The sequence below is a fragment of the Haliotis rubra genome, unplaced genomic scaffold, assembly GCF_003918875.1.
Source record: "Haliotis rubra isolate DU_JTF1 unplaced genomic scaffold, ASM391887v1 Scf645, whole genome shotgun sequence".
NCBI lineage: Eukaryota > Metazoa > Mollusca > Gastropoda > Lepetellida > Haliotidae > Haliotis > Haliotis rubra.
In genome coordinates this window covers 452,257-470,237 of record NW_025767352.1, presented here as the reverse complement: position 1 = coordinate 470,237, position 17,981 = coordinate 452,257, and the positions used below count along the sequence as shown (strand labels likewise).

At 41.8% G+C, this 17,981-nt stretch overlaps 1 protein-coding gene across 1 annotated transcript in view; it reads right to left on the bottom strand.

Moving 5' to 3' along the window:
* LOC124256950 (serine/threonine-protein kinase Nek4-like) overlaps positions 1-17,596 on the bottom strand; it is a 39,631-nt gene extending 22,035 nt beyond the window's left edge. Inside the window, 9 exon segments of the mRNA XM_046690909.1 lie at positions 4,445-4,629; positions 5,400-5,795; positions 9,455-9,526; positions 9,529-9,571; positions 10,462-10,569; positions 11,458-11,554; positions 13,142-13,242; positions 15,498-15,764; positions 17,050-17,596. Of these exon segments, the coding sequence (XP_046546865.1) occupies positions 4,445-4,629; positions 5,400-5,795; positions 9,455-9,526; positions 9,529-9,571; positions 10,462-10,569; positions 11,458-11,554; positions 13,142-13,242; positions 15,498-15,764; positions 17,050-17,142 (1,362 nt within the window). The 5' untranslated portion in view covers positions 17,143-17,596.
* Positions 17,597-17,981: the final 385 nt, after the last annotated feature.

The window sequence follows — 17,981 nt, the reverse complement described above, 5'->3', positions numbered from 1 at the left end:
GTTGGCAACCACCATATCGGATCTCCAGAAAATAAACCCTCCATTATTTCAAATAACATTATGTAGATCAATGCAGAAGTTAGCGCTCTAATATCATGAGTATTAAAAAGCTCATGGAGGGTCGGATTGGGTCAATCCGTGTTGTATGCACGTAGTATGACAGTTCTGATCCAAACGGAGATATAGTACGCATTGAGATTTCATTCTCGCGTAGTTGATGATAGAGGAAATAATCTGTTGTATTATTCCCTTCTGTTTGGTTCGGTGGAGATAAATTTACAGTGCTCTTGCTGGCCATCGTGATAGAATCATCATATCATAAAGTCCAAGTATGTCATCCAGGCGTGTTCATAAACCTCACTTGTGAGGTGTTGGAGCACTATATTCAGATCCTCAAGTTGGAGGGTGAAACTTCCGTTTTAATTCTTCAATCAGAAAGTTTAAGTAGGTTTACTAACCATCTAGTTGTGTTAGTAGCTTGATTATGAAATTCAGCTGTAGTCTGAGACGCTGTGGATTTAGATCCACTTGTATCCCGTCGTCTAGGTTATTCGCTGCGAAGTCCTTGACGATGTAGGTGCACAACCAGGTGTGTCTGTCCTCGTTGAAGTTTATGTAAAATTGCCTGACTGCCGTGCCCTCGTCCTAACTTGACAGGGGAGGTCTCTAACCTGAAGAAAGCAGCCCAATCATGAAGGTTCAGATTAACTGGACTGTAAGGAGGCTTGCTCGTTCACTGAAATATAGTTGTCACTTGTAACGTAAGTGTTGACCTGTGAAGAAAGATCGACCTCTGCGTAGGTCGTTGTCCAACGCGGTCCAATCAGAACAAGGCATTTTGATTCTGTAGAATACCCGCGCTGTGATGTCACCGGTGTAGCAGGAAAAAACCTTGTATAAAATGTTGCCGTCGTTGATATTAGCATAATCGTCGGTCTTCACCGTAGCTTCCGAAGTTACCCGAAAGTGACCACGTGTTTTCGAGGGTTAAAGGTAAACGCTGAAACCTCCGGTAGCGAAATACCGCTCTGTAATATTAATGCTGGGTAGGTTATTTTCCTGGCTGTCGGAAAGTAACTTCAGTTTTGAATATAATTCCGACTTTCTTATATAAAGGTACAATAAACTTGCAAGTTGTCAGCTTGTAGACTGTATACATGAATGTATCGTCATAATTGTAGAATTAAAGCTGAACTTGTTGTACATATTTCTTCTCAGAAACTTTGACGATTATGAGTTATACCGCTGTAACAAGGCTGCTGTTCAATTTCGATATTGAATTGTCTGCAGATCTGCGTAATGGTCACGCATGTAGATACCGTGATCGTAGTCCGGGATTGCATATTCTAGCAATCTATAATGAAAGGTTGATTTCTGTGAAGATCTATGCAACGCCGTTGATTAATTAATATAGCGACGTTTGTGTTGTAAATAGCCTGTGCAATTGTCTTCGTAAGTAGGCTTATAGATTCGCGGCATATGGCATACAGTTGATAGACAACTTATGCGATGTCTTGAACGGACTGACGAGTAGCTATATATGACGAGTGGCTAATATATGGAGACCTTGGAGGAGAATTCCTCGGTGGACGCCGGAGATTTCGCGAAGCTCTCGAAGTATCCAATCTAGATTTCCTGTGTGAGGTAGACTTGGAGCCACTTAGCCTTCGCGACCTTCGCGAAGGTATTGAGTCAGAGCCCGATCAGTATATATATAATATATGAGCGCTTGCTTCGCGAACGACCTCTGTGTTCAACAGGAGTGAGTGAGTGTATTGTTTTACGCCGCTGGTGAGCGTAACTGGTGAGGCTCTAGCTCCTTCGCGGAGGTGGCCTGGGACTTCCTAGGCGAAGTGTCGAGAAATCGATCAATATATGAGCGTTAGCTTCGTACAGGGTGTGGTTCTTGCTGGTTCTGCATAAGTAGAGCCGGTAGATCATCCTATCATCTTCAGAAGTCGTGGTCACGAAATCTGGTGATAAGAATCTCATTGATCGTTCTAGATCTATTAATGCCAACAACATACGCCTCTGGCGCTTGAACTGTTATGGCTTTATGGTAGGCTGTGTCCACATACTGTGGCACCGCAGCAATCGAAGTCGATTGGAGGTAAGGTGATGGCGCCTGCCTCGCCTTCCTTTATCAGGTATGTCTGCCCGAGTTGCCACTCTTGGAAGGTGAAGAGAGATCTAGGTTGTTTACCATCCAATATCGTATCTCAGCGCCTGAGAAAATGATGCCTCCATCATTTTCTATCCCAGCATCACTGATGAGAGGTTGATGCTCTTCTGATGGTGGACTGTGTATTTCTATCTCTATGTCGGGTGACGCCGGGGAGACCTGACTGTAGACTTGTGTGCAGACTTGTGTGGTGACCTGTGAGACGATCGACGTGGTGATGTGCGCAGGAGACGGGCACGCGGTTAACGGGCGCGGAGATCGTGTTGGTGAACTGCGTCTATCGCGCTGACCTTCTCGGAGACCTGTGAGGAGAATGTTGATAGCTTCGCGAAGCTCGTGTAGTCAGGTGTCTCGCGAAGGCTTCGCTGGCGAAGGCCTTAAGCTTCCTCTGCGTCGGTCCTGGGGAACGGCGATTTGACCTTCGCTGGAAGGCTTCCGTGAGGTCTGGACGGTCTGAGTCCGCATCTAGGGATGAAGCCGAGGAATGTGATGATCTATCCCGCCCAAGGCCTTCGCGAAGGCTGTACATCTGGGTCCTTCGCGGGAGGTGGTCTGGCGACTTCCTTCGCCGAAGGTGGCTTCGCGTGGCTGCTACGCTGATGGGGGTGCCTCTGGGGTGTCGTCTCGCGTTGGAACCTTCAAGGCTCGGCCTTGGGCTGGCTGCTTCCCAGTCTGTGGTGGCCTCCATCATGATCATGATTTGCCGCAACAGTTCATCTGGGATGGTCTGCGACAATTAGTCGGTGCCCTCTCTGCGATGTTAGCGGCGGGACCCTCAGTGAAGTCGCCTGGACGCCAGTGTAGAGACATCAGGCTGCATGGCTTATCTCTGCTGATGTCACTGTAGCTGCCTCCGTCGCTTCTTATGGCGACGTCGGGAATGATGATCAGCTGATCATCGTAGAGGCCCAGTTCAGCGGCTGGAACAATCTCGTTGAGAAAGTCCTAGTAGACTTCGTTGATTTCCCCTCAGAGGTCGACGCTGCCCTGGGGTGCGCGAAGTCTGCGCTGAGTGTTGGTAGCGGCGGACCCTCAGGAAGATCATAGAATATCAGCGTTGGTACATCAGGCTGCATGTTGATCTGCGCTGACATCACTGTTGCCGACATCGGTCATTCTTTGATGTACATCAGGTATGATGATCGGGCTGATGATCATACAGGCCCAAATCTGCGACGGGAACAATCTCCGGCTGAGAAAGTTCAAGTAGACTTCGTTGATTTCCCTCAGAGGTCGCGTTGAGATGCAGTAGAAAAACTCTAGTCTTCGGCTGCTAACGATGGGATGTCTGGGGAAGCAGGACACTTCTTCTTGAGGCGGCGGACTACGCCCCACGCCTCTCTCCACCACTCTAGCGGAACACCAGACGGAGCGGGGTCAACCAACAGCAGTAGACTGGCGAGGGTTCAGGTGTCTCAGTCATGGCTAGACTCTGCATACGCGACCTATCTGCTGCGCGCCTCAAACGCAAAGTAATTATTTATTAAAGGCAGAAATGGATAAATTAGTACCGCAACTGCAACGCGTGAATAAAATGAACATGGCGCAGTACAACTAGGGCATATTAAATGCGCGGATCAGCAGCAGAATAAAAAACGTAATCTGCAACAGAACAGAATTTTTATCAACGTAATCCACTGAAACAAACACGGCGTCCCGTGAATAAACAGTAGAAACACGACTAAATATCAATATATAATTGTTGAAGGATACTAGCTAAACCTCTATAGATGTCTATACGAGGTAACTAACTAAATATAATCAAAGGATATAGTGTGTCGGGAGACACAGGTGCTCTCACGTCCAGCTCACTGGGCGAAGAAGGAGAGAGTGAGGCACATGGGTGGAGGTGGCGCCCTCGTTCCCGCGCTTGTGGAAGGGAGGTAACTCGTGCTGAGTACTAATTAGTGATTTTACATTGAAGGGAGCTTCAATTAGGGAGATACAAGTGTTCCACTATGTTCGCAAGAAGAAGAAGACAAGCAAAAAGAGCATGAGTCAGGATAAGGAAAAATATCTATTTTTAGCTGAAAATTTAATATTGTGTCATCGTTCAGGGTTTCTCAACGGATTTAGACGACACACAGAATTGATCAATTTGAAATAAAATCGGCGGAAATCTGTGGATCAGTGGAAAATTACCATCCCTGGGATAACTCAGTACATAACTGTTATCCCTTACCTATTTCACAGAGGTGTGATGTCATCATGCAGCTCTGATAACTGTGAGGATAACTACAACAGATCATTGTTATCACCTACCTGTTTGACTGTTTGAGGTATGACTGTGTCATGTGACTCCGATGATCCCGATGACGAATGCATGCTTGGTACCTCATGTTTCTCATGGATGGGCTCGAGGTCAGGACGACCTGCGTCAGAGGGTTTACGACTGTGACTTGATTTCCTTTCCAATACAACCGGAGCATCACCAGCACCTCTGTCATCTTAAAGGACAGCAAGAAATGTTTAAATTGCTACACCAATAGGATGCCAATCATTGCACAAAAAGATCAAACAACTGTGAAGCTCCCATTGCTATTCAAAGCAGAATACATCCTCTATAACCTCTACTTGTTATGATGATCAAACTTTAGTGTATCACAGTTTTGCTCATACTATCAATCACTTGTTTTCCTGACACAAGCAAATCTACAGACTCTTGGAATGAGACACTTTTCTGATTTACTGAGTCAGTAAAGTTTTACAAATCTTGAATTACTAAAGCTATTCCAAGAGAAGTGGGGGCAGTGTGGTAGTCCAGTGGTTAAAGTGTCGTGCCAAAGACCCGGGTTCGATTCCACTCATGGGTTCAAGGTGTGAAGCCCATTTCTGATGTCCCCCGCCATGATATTGCTGGAATATTGGCTAAAAGCGGCGTAAAATCAAACTCACTCACAAAAGAGAGGGGCCGTGAGGTAGCCTAATGGTTAAAGCGTTGGCTCGTCACACCGAAGACCCGGGTTCGAATCCCCACATGGGTACAATGTGTGAAGCCCTTTTCTGATGTGCCTCGCCATGATATTGCTGGAATATTGGCTAATAGCAGCAAAAAATCAAACTCACTCACAAAGGAGAAGTGAAGTTGGTTTATTATGAAGATAAGCTCTGCCTTATTTAAGTATGGCCACAAACAAGACATTTTCAAATACCTGAAAAACATATGCTACAAATGTGACAAGGAAATTATCAAACGATTATTAACATTCTGGCTCACCTTCCACTGGTATACTGACAGGTGGTCTACTTTCGATGTCCCTTGCTGCAGGAGGTAGTCTACCTTCGACATTGTCCCTCTCCGCAGGTTGAGGTGGAGGTGGTCTGCTGTCGATGTAGTCCCTTCCAGCAGGGGTAGGCCTGCTGTCAATGTTGTCTCTGATTGCCACAGGTGGTTTGCTGTTAGCATCCCGCGACACAAGTGACGGTCGACTACTATTGGAAGGTGGCAACGGCTGACACGGACTTCGGCAGATGACGGGTCGACTGGAGGAGGCAGAGTTTGGTCTAGTACTGGAGGCAGACGGAGGTCTTGAATGGAGGGAGGGCCGACTACTGCAGATGGAATCATAAGTCAGGATGACCTTTTGTTTAAGCAGCTTTCCAAGGGTTAATTCTGTTTAGTTTGAATTTTAATTGCTTAATTCACATATCTTTCATATCTTTTAACAATCATATCACCTCTGTGTCTCACGTTGGGTCATGTTGGATATAAGGTGAGGTGAGGTGAAATTGGGTTTAACGTCGTGCTTGAGAATATTTGGCTCATATGATGACGTGCATGCGTGTGTATGTGTATGTGTGGCTGCTTGTACTAGCCCAGACTTAAGCTGGTTTTATAGTGCTAGCCCACTGAGATACCATGCCGCAGTGAAGCATGAATACCCCACTCAGACACAGTATACTGACTCCGAGCCGACCAGTCCTTGATGTACCCATTAATGCCGAGTGCCAGGCAGGGCATATGGTGGATATATAAATATTATGTCACGTGGCAGTGTTGGCAGTGCTATTCATTGTGTATCAATGTGTAATCAGTGTAAAGCATTGTACATGTACATTCTATAAGGGGCAGTGGTGTACTATATTTAGATCTGGAAAGTACTGCACTATGCTGTCCAGGGCCAACTACAGTGTAGGAAAGATGTAGAAAATCTAGCCTGTCCACAGGACTGGCAGGTCAAATTTTTTACCAGTCCTGCCAAAATCTAGCCTGTCCTCCAAATATAAATATAAAAACCTTCGGCAGTAAATGTTCAAAAAGGTTATAATCATTATATGTATGTCATTGGTTTGTTAAAATTGACCAGACATGAGGACGGACTAGATATTTTTTTAACCCGTCCTCCACAAAATTCATCCGTCTCGGACGTTGGGACGGGCTATCTTTCCTACACTGCCAACTACCTCAGAAAGCATTGTAGAGAATGGAGGTATATAAGGGGAGCTAACTCTTGCCTTTGCTCTAACATTACTTCTCAAGTTACAAAAAGACCAGCAATTGTGTGGAGATTATTCTTACACTGGATACTCAGCCTAGGCCTATTTTGGATACTGGACCATTGTTGTGAGTTGAATATTATCATCGGGGATTTACCTCGAGTCCTGTCTTTGAGGGTCCCTGGGACTCATACTCTTAATTTTCAAGGGCCCTGGATTATGAAATTGGGGTCCCAGACACCTAAATATTATTATTATTACTATGTTGTAATATTGTTGTAATTCAGTTACTGTTATTGTATTGTGTATCATGATCATCACATTGTTACGGCAATTAAATTGCGAAAGATACCATAACCTGGCTAGTAGCAGACATAGTACATAACTTATTGTTACTGGATCGAAATTTTTACAAAAAGTATTTGGACTTTTTCTGCATCCCTGTGGACGCGTTAATCAATTTCCTTGCGTCTGTTGTCAATTTTTATGCGTATAGGACGCAGGAATTCGCGTCCTGTAAATCCCTGTGTCATATTAGTGATGAATTTGTACTGCCACTCTAGGTCGTACTGCCATAGTGATACCCTTGCAGTGATTTGTATTCATTTCTGAATGTAGTTCATTTTAGATTACATAATTTGTTAATTACATCATAGTTGTTTGTTGGTTTCACGCCTAGTAATTTTACAGGCTGATTTCAGGTTAACTGTAATGTTTCCAAGATCGAAGAACAACAGGAGAGGCCAGATTCCAGTCAATTTGTATTTCGCATTTCATCATCGCAGTCCAAAGTTCAATTCCCTCACGGGCAAACAGTCTCGCAATCGTAACGACACAGACTTCAACGTTTGACCCGTTCGTGCTGGCTCTGTTAGTGCTACTGACTATAAAGTACGTGCAACATTATGCTGTATCAGAGTACACCATGACTTGGAAATTCGCAAACCACATCACACTCATATTTTCCGCTCGCTTCAAGCATCCGTACACAAGCTAACTCCCATGTATCAAACTGTCAACCGCTAAGAACCTTGCAGTTACATTAACCTTTAAGTTTCAACTTCAACACGTAACAGCTGCATATCAGAAAAGGGGTAAATAAAATAGCCTAACTGAATACTGCTGAAATCTTCCTTTTCAAAATAGAGATATCCCTTGAACCTGCTGATTCATGTTATATACCAAGGCCATTAATGAAGGGTCAAGCTATTGGTAACACTTTTACTCAAAAGCTATAGGCTATTTTGGAATCTGGTCAAACTAGGTAGCAGGTTGCTGTCTGCTTTAATGAGAGTAAAAGTGCTATTGGTAGACTGAGGCAGAGGTTTCAAGCCATTGGGTCAGTAGAATATGCACGTGGGCAAGGTCGTACCAGAGTCACAACAGTCTGAGATGATAGGCACATGATTAACACTGCATTACATAACAGATTCCTTAACGCAGCAGATCTTCAGACAGAAAACTTCAATGTTAACAATGTAAGGATGTCCAGGAGCACCGTTCGTCGACGTTCTAAAAGGGCACGCAGACTCCGCTGTAGGCAACTGCAGTTTGTCAACCACTAACACCATGTCACAGGCAGGCACGTTTGAGATGGTCTTGTATGCTCTTCACAGATGAAAGCAGATTCAATTTGTCCTTCCGTGGTGGTCAGCAGAGGATTTATCGTCGCAATGGAGAGCGAATCACAGAGGCAACTGTGGCCACGCATAACCGATTTGGCAGGGGGTCGGTCATGGTTTGGGCGAGAAAAAATCCTACTGGGCGTGCTCCACTGCATGTGGTCGACGGTAATCTTACCGGACATCATTATCGGGATGAGATTTTGGCTCCTATAGCAGTATCATTCCTGCAAGCTATTCATGGCTTTGATGGTGGACCCTCTTTACCACAAAACGACAACACTAGACCTCATAGGGTTAGGATAGTCACGGAATTCCTTAGGCAGCAGGGCGTGGAGCAGATGGAGTGGCCAGCATGCTTGCCAGACCTCAACCCAATTGAGCATGCCTGGGATGAACTCGGTCAACGGGTGTACACATGCCACCCAGCACCAGTGGATATCCCAGGACTCCGCAGAGCTCTAGTAGAGGAATGGAATGCGATTCTTTATGAACTTGTTAAGGAGCATGAGAACAAGGTGCACCTGTGTCTTGAACATGCGAGGAGGGCAGACAAGATATTGAATGACCGAGTGCTTCATGTTTGTCATTTTCATTTGGGGGTTGGTCTACACAACTGATGTTTGCTAGTTCTGTTTGAACATTTTGTCTGTATGTCACGATGTATCACGTTTGTCAACACATTAAACATTATGATGACACTCTTAGTTCTATTATTTCTGAGAAACTTTTCTTTACATGTACTATTTGTCATTTGACCCTTTATTAATGATTATGCTTAATTCTGTGTCATGGCTTTTAGGTACATCAGGTTAAAATGCATGTTCAGAATGGCTAATGAATCCTGGCTCAGAATCAACAGCAACAACAATAGCTCAATCACAACTGAAGCTTTTGAATAAGTTCTTCCATTATTTTGAACATCATGAAACTTCATACACAATTTTGTCTTAAGAAAATTAATTGATATAAATCTATTTTGTTTGTTTGTGTCAACCAAGTTAGCAAGCCTGACCATCCAATCCCATTAATCACCTCTTACGACAAGCATGGATCGCTGAAGACCAATTTCTAACCCAGATCTTCACAGGTCTTAATCTATTATAAGATTCCGAGATTTATCATGATCATCTTTGAGGGTCATACATTGTCATCATGTGCAAATAAATGAAAGCAAAACAATTGCTGTAAGAACTTCATAAAGCATATCTACCTTCTTCTAGAAATATTGTATCTTCTATGTAGGGAATATCCTGTAATATCTCTGGATCCTGGTGCAGCATCAGTTTATAACGACACGGAGCTCGGTGCAGTACTGGATAGCCGGCATCTAAAAAGGATATACAGTCAGCTCTCATTAATCCCTGTTAACACTTAGGAACCATTTAAAACAGTGATAATTTCATTCTCGGACTTACCAATCTAGCAGTCGGTTATTGTAAACACATTGTAAAACTATTAATTAATCCGACAATCAACACAATCGGTCGGATAAACAATCACATGGTGTAATTACAGTACTGTTTTGGCGGTGATATGTGAATATTTTTACATACAATGAAGATAATTAGGTCTGCCATTTCTGATATGCATGCAACAGTAGATCATGACATTTATACATTGTCACACAAATACATTAATTCAACATCCTCGTAATCCAACATATTTCTCTGCAAACACAAGTGTCGGAAAAGTAATGTCAGTAATCCACTTCTGCATGGGATTGTAAACCCTTGAAGCTACGATACAGCAAGGTAATAACTTACTCCATAAAGTGGTATAACTTACTGCATAATCCTTGCAGGAGAATAATTCAATTTTGTCAAAGATCTTGTGTATCAGAAGGCTTGTAGGAAGTAAGTGATGTTTATGAACATGTAAAAGTTTCCTTAGCTCCAAGCAAAACATTTTGAAATAAAATAAATTAAATTTATAACATTTTCTTTTTGTGAAGCTGCTAAATTTAAATGGTGAACTAATCTCAAATAGGCAAAGTACAATTTTAGTTTGTTTCCAAGAACGAAGTGGAAAGTTCATTGTATGCATGATCTATAGGGGAAAGTAGGGAAAGTTCATATGCCTAGCCCTACTGGGCGAAAGCCCAGATTTTTTTTATTTTTTCGAGTCCTGCTTCAGACTAGCTGGTCAAGTCTCAGATTGGGAAACATATCAATACTAACTCACATAACATATCTATCTGGATGTGCTATCTTTTCTTACCTTGCCCCGAAGGATCTTATACACCAGTGAGTTCATGTCTTTGGCATTGAAGGCATGTTTTAGAGTGGCCATCTCGTACACACAGCAACCCAGGGCCCACACGTCAGACTGAAGCAACAAAGTAGAATCTGTTACATGTGAGATGAAACGAAGATGAAAGATCATATAACTTAAACAACATCTTGCTTGAGCCTGTGTGTTTGGACATGTGCTTCTTTCATCATGTTTATAGTGCTCATTGATACCATTCTGGGCCTAGATTTTCGAAGCTCTCTAAGATAGTCGTAAATGCCATACATTAACATTAATTTACGACTGTCTTAGTGCTAAGAGAGCTTTGAAAATCTTGGCCCTGCATTTTAACCTGAATATCCAGCTCGGACACATAGTCATCACTCCCTGCAAAACAAACCTTGATTTTCTCCTTAGTGCCAAGCAAAGGCAGGGTAACAAAAAGTTCTATCATTAAACGTTGTTTGGTGTGACGTGGGCAGGGGACAGTACAACCGCTCCCCAGGCAAATGCCATCCATTAGAGCACAGAGGCTGTCTTGCTACTTATAGATTACATTTGGTAGAAATGGTAGTCTTAACAATTCTCATCCTCCCAATGATGTGATGTACTATCTGTTCATGTGCGATGTTTCGGTGTTGGTTCTAACAATGTTATCAATGTAACGATGTTAGAACCTCCACCGAAACGTCGCTCTCATCGTAATAAAGAAGTTGTTCATCCATACATTGTTATCTTTCCTTAGTTCTCCAACTTTAAAATGCTTCTTAAAAAGTTAAGATTATTTTGCTGAATGGAACAATTACAATATATATTTGATGGGAGGTATCCTTCCTCCCACCTTGTGTTAAACTTAAAGTATTGGAGCCACAAATAGTGACTAAGACCATTTTGCTGAATCAAACAAATTTGTGTTATAGCATGGAAGCTACAAAAGTACAATTGTCCTAGACTGTCCTGCTGAATGGGACCCTGGTGTATTACCTTGTGGTTGTACGGTTTATTGGAGAACAGCTCGGGGCTCATATAGTAGGGGGTCCCTATCAGCGTTGTTGCCATATCATTCGAACTATCTAGCACTCTGAAAGACAAACAAAACAATATTCACCCAAAATACATACGTAGATGCTAATTTGCTTTTTGCTTCACACTGCATACAGCAATATTCCAGCTATATCGTATATGTGGTACTGGCCAAAAAATAATCAACTCTTCTCATCAAGCAATTACTGTCAAACAAGTAAAAGTTGAGCACCGACCTGACGATTGACCCGTATTACCGTGTATGAGCGCCGCCCACTTGCGCTTGCCATTGTTAGCGAAGGGCCCCAGGTTGTCCGCGATAAAGTGTAATGCGACTTGCTACACCGATGTGAGTCTTATGAGCAAGGCGTGTGCAGCTATGCGTGGATTCAATTTCATCTTCATGCAATGTATGTGCACTAGCCTACATCTCTACCTTTCACAAACCAAATGGGTTTGCTCATTGCCGTGCACCGCCTACTTCTCGTAACCGCGTTCTCTGCATCGGTCCAACTTATCCTTGTTTGCCAGTAAGGAATTTTTAAAGAGGGAAGTTCATTTTCAAAATGATTTTGGCTGAAGGGAAAGTGGTGGTGTATGTAAAAACACAGGGGTGAAAATAACTTTAAAATTGCTAATGTACTTCGGTACAGTGGCACATGTAAAATCACTTGACCTGATAAGTTTTCCACTATACCGTCTGTGTTCTTGTTGATTTTTTAAATAAACAACATTATTAACATTGGAAAGTCAACTGGACACTGGTACAGCGTGATATACAAATTTGCTTGCCCGACGGAATAATACTGGACTCGGACGTCAGACAATGGGTTATTTCCACCCCTGAAACATACAGTCAAACAAGTATGGAAGGAAAGGTCATGGGTTCAAGTCCAACTGGTTTCTAAAAGGATGGCTTCAGCCACATTTGTTGCTTAATTCTACACTCAGCAATATTGCAGCTATACGAATATCTGAATCAGGACATCCAGATATAGACAGTAAGTGAGTATGGTTCTATATTGCTTTTGCAATATTTCAACCATATCATGCAGGAACACACCAGAAATGGGCTTCACACATTGTACCCATGTGGGGAATTGAACTGGATCTTCTGTGGGACAAGTGAACACTTTAACCACTAGGCTACCCTACCACCCCAAGTGACACCTGATAGCTTGGGCATTGATCCATAAAAATGGTAATGGATGAAGTGAATCAAACGGATAAAGCCAAACCAATCAATCCATTTAACATGTTCAATCACCTCTCATGACATAGAGTGGCTTGGACTTTTATTCCTACCTCGAATCCCAAATGGTGATGTGTATGAGTTGCTTGGGACGAACATTCTTTGGAATCGCCAGATGTTTGAACCCCATAAATCCTTTCATAACCTTAATGTAAATGTGCTCTTGACTGTTTGAACCCTGGACATACTGGACATTTTTTATGGGTGAATGAGTTTAGTGTTATGCCCCTTTTAGCAATATTCCAACAATATCACACCTGGAGACACCAGAAATGGGATTAACACATTGTACCCATGTTGGGAATCGAACCCAGGACTTCGGCGTGACGAGCAAACGCTTTAACCACTAGGCTAACCCACCACATCTTTCAAATGTAAGAAATCAGTACTAACCTTGCTATTCCAAGATCTCCTACTTTGATTATTTTACTCTTGGTTAAGAATATATTCTGTGTCTTCAGATCTCTGTGTAGTATATTCCTTTCATGCATATACTGAAAACAGAAATACAATTAGCAATGATGAGAGGTGAGCATGGTTAGGAATAGAAGAGTAATGATACCGTTGGGTTACTGTATGCGGCAATACTAAGGGTGCAAAAGTATCGTTTTTCTTTCACAAGTTGACATTCTTTCTTTTCCAACAAGGGGCGGTGGGGTAGTCTAGTGGTTAAAGCGTTGGCTCGTCATGCCGAAGACCCGGGTTCGAATCCCCACATGGGTACAATGAGTGAAGTCCATTTCTGGTGTCCCCCGCTGTGATATTGCTGGAATATTGCCAGTCGAGTCTTTTCCAACAAGTTAAGTTTGAAATTAACTTTTTTTCAATTTCTGAGATTTGATACTGTAGAGCAAAAAATATAGGCTAGGCATGAAAGGGAGTGTGAGTGAATTTAGTTTTACGCCGCCTTTACTGTTTTAGCAATATTCCAGCAATATCATGGCAGGAGACACCAGAAATGGGCTTCACACATTGTACCCATGCGGGGAATCGAACCCGGGTCTTCGGCATGACGAGCGAACGCTTCAACCACTAGGCTACCACACCGCCCCAGAAAGGGAAAGTGCATAAGACAATTATTGAACATGTTTCTGTTATTATTCACATGTTTTTCAACAAACATACAGTAAACCATGTTTGTGAGGTGAGGTGAAATTGGGTTTAACGTCGTGCTTCAGAATATTTCGTGCATGCGTGTGTATGTGTGTATATGCGGCTGCTTGTACTAGCCCAGACTTAAGCTGGTTTTATAGTGCTAGCCCACTGAGATACCATGCCACAGTGAAGCATGAATACCCCACTCAGACACATTATACTGACTCCGAGCCGACCAGTCCTTGTTGTACCCATTAATGCCGAGCGCCAGGCAGGAACCAACAAGTACCATATTTTAACGTTTTTGGGTATGATGCGGTCGGGGACCATGTTTGTAACAAGCACAGTTATAATGAACTGACGCATGAATACAACAAATTAATAGCTTTGTATCAGCCACGAGCTGTATATTTTATCTGAAATGTGTGTAACAAATTCAGTTATACTACAACAAAATTAGTGGTCCCTTTGGTTTTCTTACAATCATATATATACTGAAACCGATATCAATACACCATTAGCTTGGAACACTGTTAAAATATGCAGGGTTTCAATCTCAAGTGGACTATTTCATGTATAATAAAGTCAGTCAAGTTTCCCTAAATGCACATGGTAGTAAATGTTGCATGAACATCTAATTTGAGAGGCTCAGCTTGTGTATGAAATGATGATTACAGTGCACAGGTCATTAGTAAGGCCTAAAAAAAATGTTGTGGTTCTGATTACCAACCGACCCTTGAATTCTGGTGCTGACCCTATTTTTTTTAGCAGAAAATAAAATAAGCTTTGAGATTCCATTGTTTTTTCCCGGCACTGATGGACACCGGTCATTCTGATAGAGAAAGTTGACATGATGGCGGTAAGCTTGAGTAAATAAACAATTACACATTGATAAATGTGTTATTAGTTTGTATTTTATTTCTAAAAATCCCGATGTGACGTTAAATATTAACTCACTCACTCTATTAAAAAAATGTAAAAAAAATACAATATTCCTTCCTACCTACCCTAAATTTTAAAGAGCTGTAATCGGAACCACAACAATTTTTTTATTTGGCCTAATAAGCTCCTGTCTTGTATTAAGCAATTGGTGTTTTGACAACACATGACATTACACTAATTTACAGGTTTAGACCAGGTAAAACTGGTCGTCAGTGAATATCAAACAAGACACCAAGACTGACCACCTCATCCATTCTGTCATCTCTAATGACCTGCATGTTTTGCTAGACATCCATTCTATGTGATTCTGACCCGTGAAGATCCGGGGGTAGAATAGGTCTTCAGCAACCCATGCTTGCCAAAAAGGCGACTTTGCTTGTCGTAAGAGGCGGCTTACGGGACTGGGTGGTCAGGCTCGCTGACTTGGTTGACACATGTCATCGGTTCCCAATTGCGCAGATCAGTGCTCATACTGTTGATCACTGGATTGTCTGGTCCAGACTCGATTATTTACAGACTGCTGCCATATAGCTGGAATATTGCTGAGTGCGGCGTAAAACTCAACTCACTCACTCACTCTATGTGATTCCCACCTGGAATAACCATGGATATGAATTTTACTGGAAAAATCAACTCTGTCAAAATAAATGACTACAGGCCTACTGTCAAAAGGCCTATTGTAAAAGTAAGGTGGATTGTCTTAAAACCTCACCTGCATTGCCATGGCTATCTGTACAAACCACTCCACCACTTGTCTTTCTTCAAGAAGCACACTTTTCTGTTCTTTAAGTTTTGTATAGAGATCACCTCCCTCACAGTATTGCATAGCAATGTACAAATATCCTTCTCGTGTTTCGAACGAATCCTTATACGACACAATATTTGGGTGTTTCAGTTTGGACAGAAGCTTAGCTTCTTGTTCGGCAGACGTCCTCTCTCTTTTGGACGCCCGTGACAAGTTCATTTTCTTTAACACATACTGAAAAAAAGAATTATTCAGTGATGAGGGTGCTTCTGACAACAAACATAGGTTTGTGAATCATGAACTTAATTTCAAGCAATCCATAGATTAACAAACAAATGGAGTGGGAAAGTTATGTTAAAATCATCTCTACATGATAAACATCCACATGACCTTTCATCACACTGTGAAGAGGCCAGGGTGCTGTTGTACCAAGTGACCTTAGCAAGGTGATCGTAACTCCTATATCTTCAAATAGACTTATGACTGGCATAGCGCTAAGGCTGCTTTGTACAACGGCACCCAGATCCTCTTTGAGTTTGACCCCGTACAGCATGTACCCTACTCTTTTAGCACACATCCATACATGATACATAGTTCATGTAATTTCTTATCATTACCCAGAGCCCCAGATAAGATTTAGCTCATGTGGGTACTGCACCCACTGTATTTTTTGGGAGTGGGTATTATGAATGTTGAGTGGGTATTTCATTTTCTGTTACCCACTGCTTTCAAATATGTGCGTATTTCAGTCATTTTACTCACCTAAGTATTACGTCATTGAGTAAGTTTACTAAGCAGGTATGTTCTGCCTCATGTCATACCTAATCAAAACCAACTTAAATATAATGGAAATGATTTCATAAAAAATCACTCATCCTATACTGACAGTACAACACTTGTCCTATACTAACAATACAACTTGATAGCAATCGATGTCTTTTTCATTACGCAAGCGATTTTTATAAATATATTCCGTACGCATTTGTTTTTTAACTTTTTGCGTATCTAACATTTTAAATGCGTAATTGGTACGCAACAATTATTTTTCAATGCGTAATTGGAAATTTTCTATGCGTATTTTATCCGGATAAGCAGCTTATCTGGGCCTCTGATTACCCATAACATTAACCATATTAACATGAGTTCTAATTTTTATTGCTAGTTTGGGAATATTGACATGTATTTGCTTCAGAGTCATGGCAGAACATCTGTTAAACGAGATGGGAACATCAGTATGAGACTGAGAGGCAAAAGTCCTCGCACAAGACAATAACAAATGGAGAGTGTTGCAGCCTTATGTCAATACAGAGACGAAGAGGATAAGTAAGTAATATAGGATATTGGGTAAAACAATTGTTGTCCCTACCTCTAAAGATAAGTGATATTGAGAAACAAGATTAAAGTTTTGAGGATCATTTATAGATAAACATTTTACAATTTGTAGTAAGCATTAATGTCATAATGAGACAATGATTTGGACAGAAGGTAAACATGGTAAAGGCATGGATATAATTCCTACCTGTTTTCGGTCTTTCCTGTGACGAACCAGCCACACCTCTCCATAGCTTCCTTTTCCAACAACTTTCACTCTATCAAACTCATCAAGTGACATTTTGTTTTTTTAGTGTTTTTTTTCTTGGTTTTCAATATGCCCCTTTGTCATTAACACCTCAATAAAAACATTACTTCAGCAATTACTAAAGTCTTCTCATTTTCTGTTTTGAACATATGGTGTTCATGACAGCTTAATAAAAGCTAAGGCAAGCATTAGTCATACGATATTCAGAAGATTTCTCAATACATGTGACTCCAAGCAACACATGACAACTTACGACCATTGTACAAATATTTGGCAACAGGACAAGATACTAAAATATTGTTTTACGAGATCTTAACTTGATGATGTCATCGTTGCGCTGTAAATTCATCCGGTCCTAGTAAATTATTTGCCGATTACGTGCAAACTAGATATAAGTGGGACTGCGAATACTGGCATTTTCTTCCATCTGACACTTGTCTACAAGCATATCGCTTGTTGCCAGTGATGCTTTCTGAAATATGGACACTCGCTGTGCATGTTGGGATATGTTGTAATACAAACGGGACTTTATCTTGAAGGAGTGCCGTAAGGGAGTTAACTCTGCTCAACAGGTACTCGTCACACCTGGGCGAATAACGGGGTCAGCAAGCTGTTCAATAGCCAACAGTAATTAACACGCATTCACAATGTATCTAATTAACTCGATTTAACATCCTTATGTAACTATTATATAACTAGTACGGTTATAACATGGTTAATCGGATCTTAGCATATACTGGAAGCAATATCACATGTCTTAGATTCAGCCTACATGCACTTTGTTGATTTTTACTTTATAATTCATTTATGAGTTTGTTCACAAGTTCAATGATGACCTGTGTCTCTATTTGTACTAAACAACACCCCCCCCC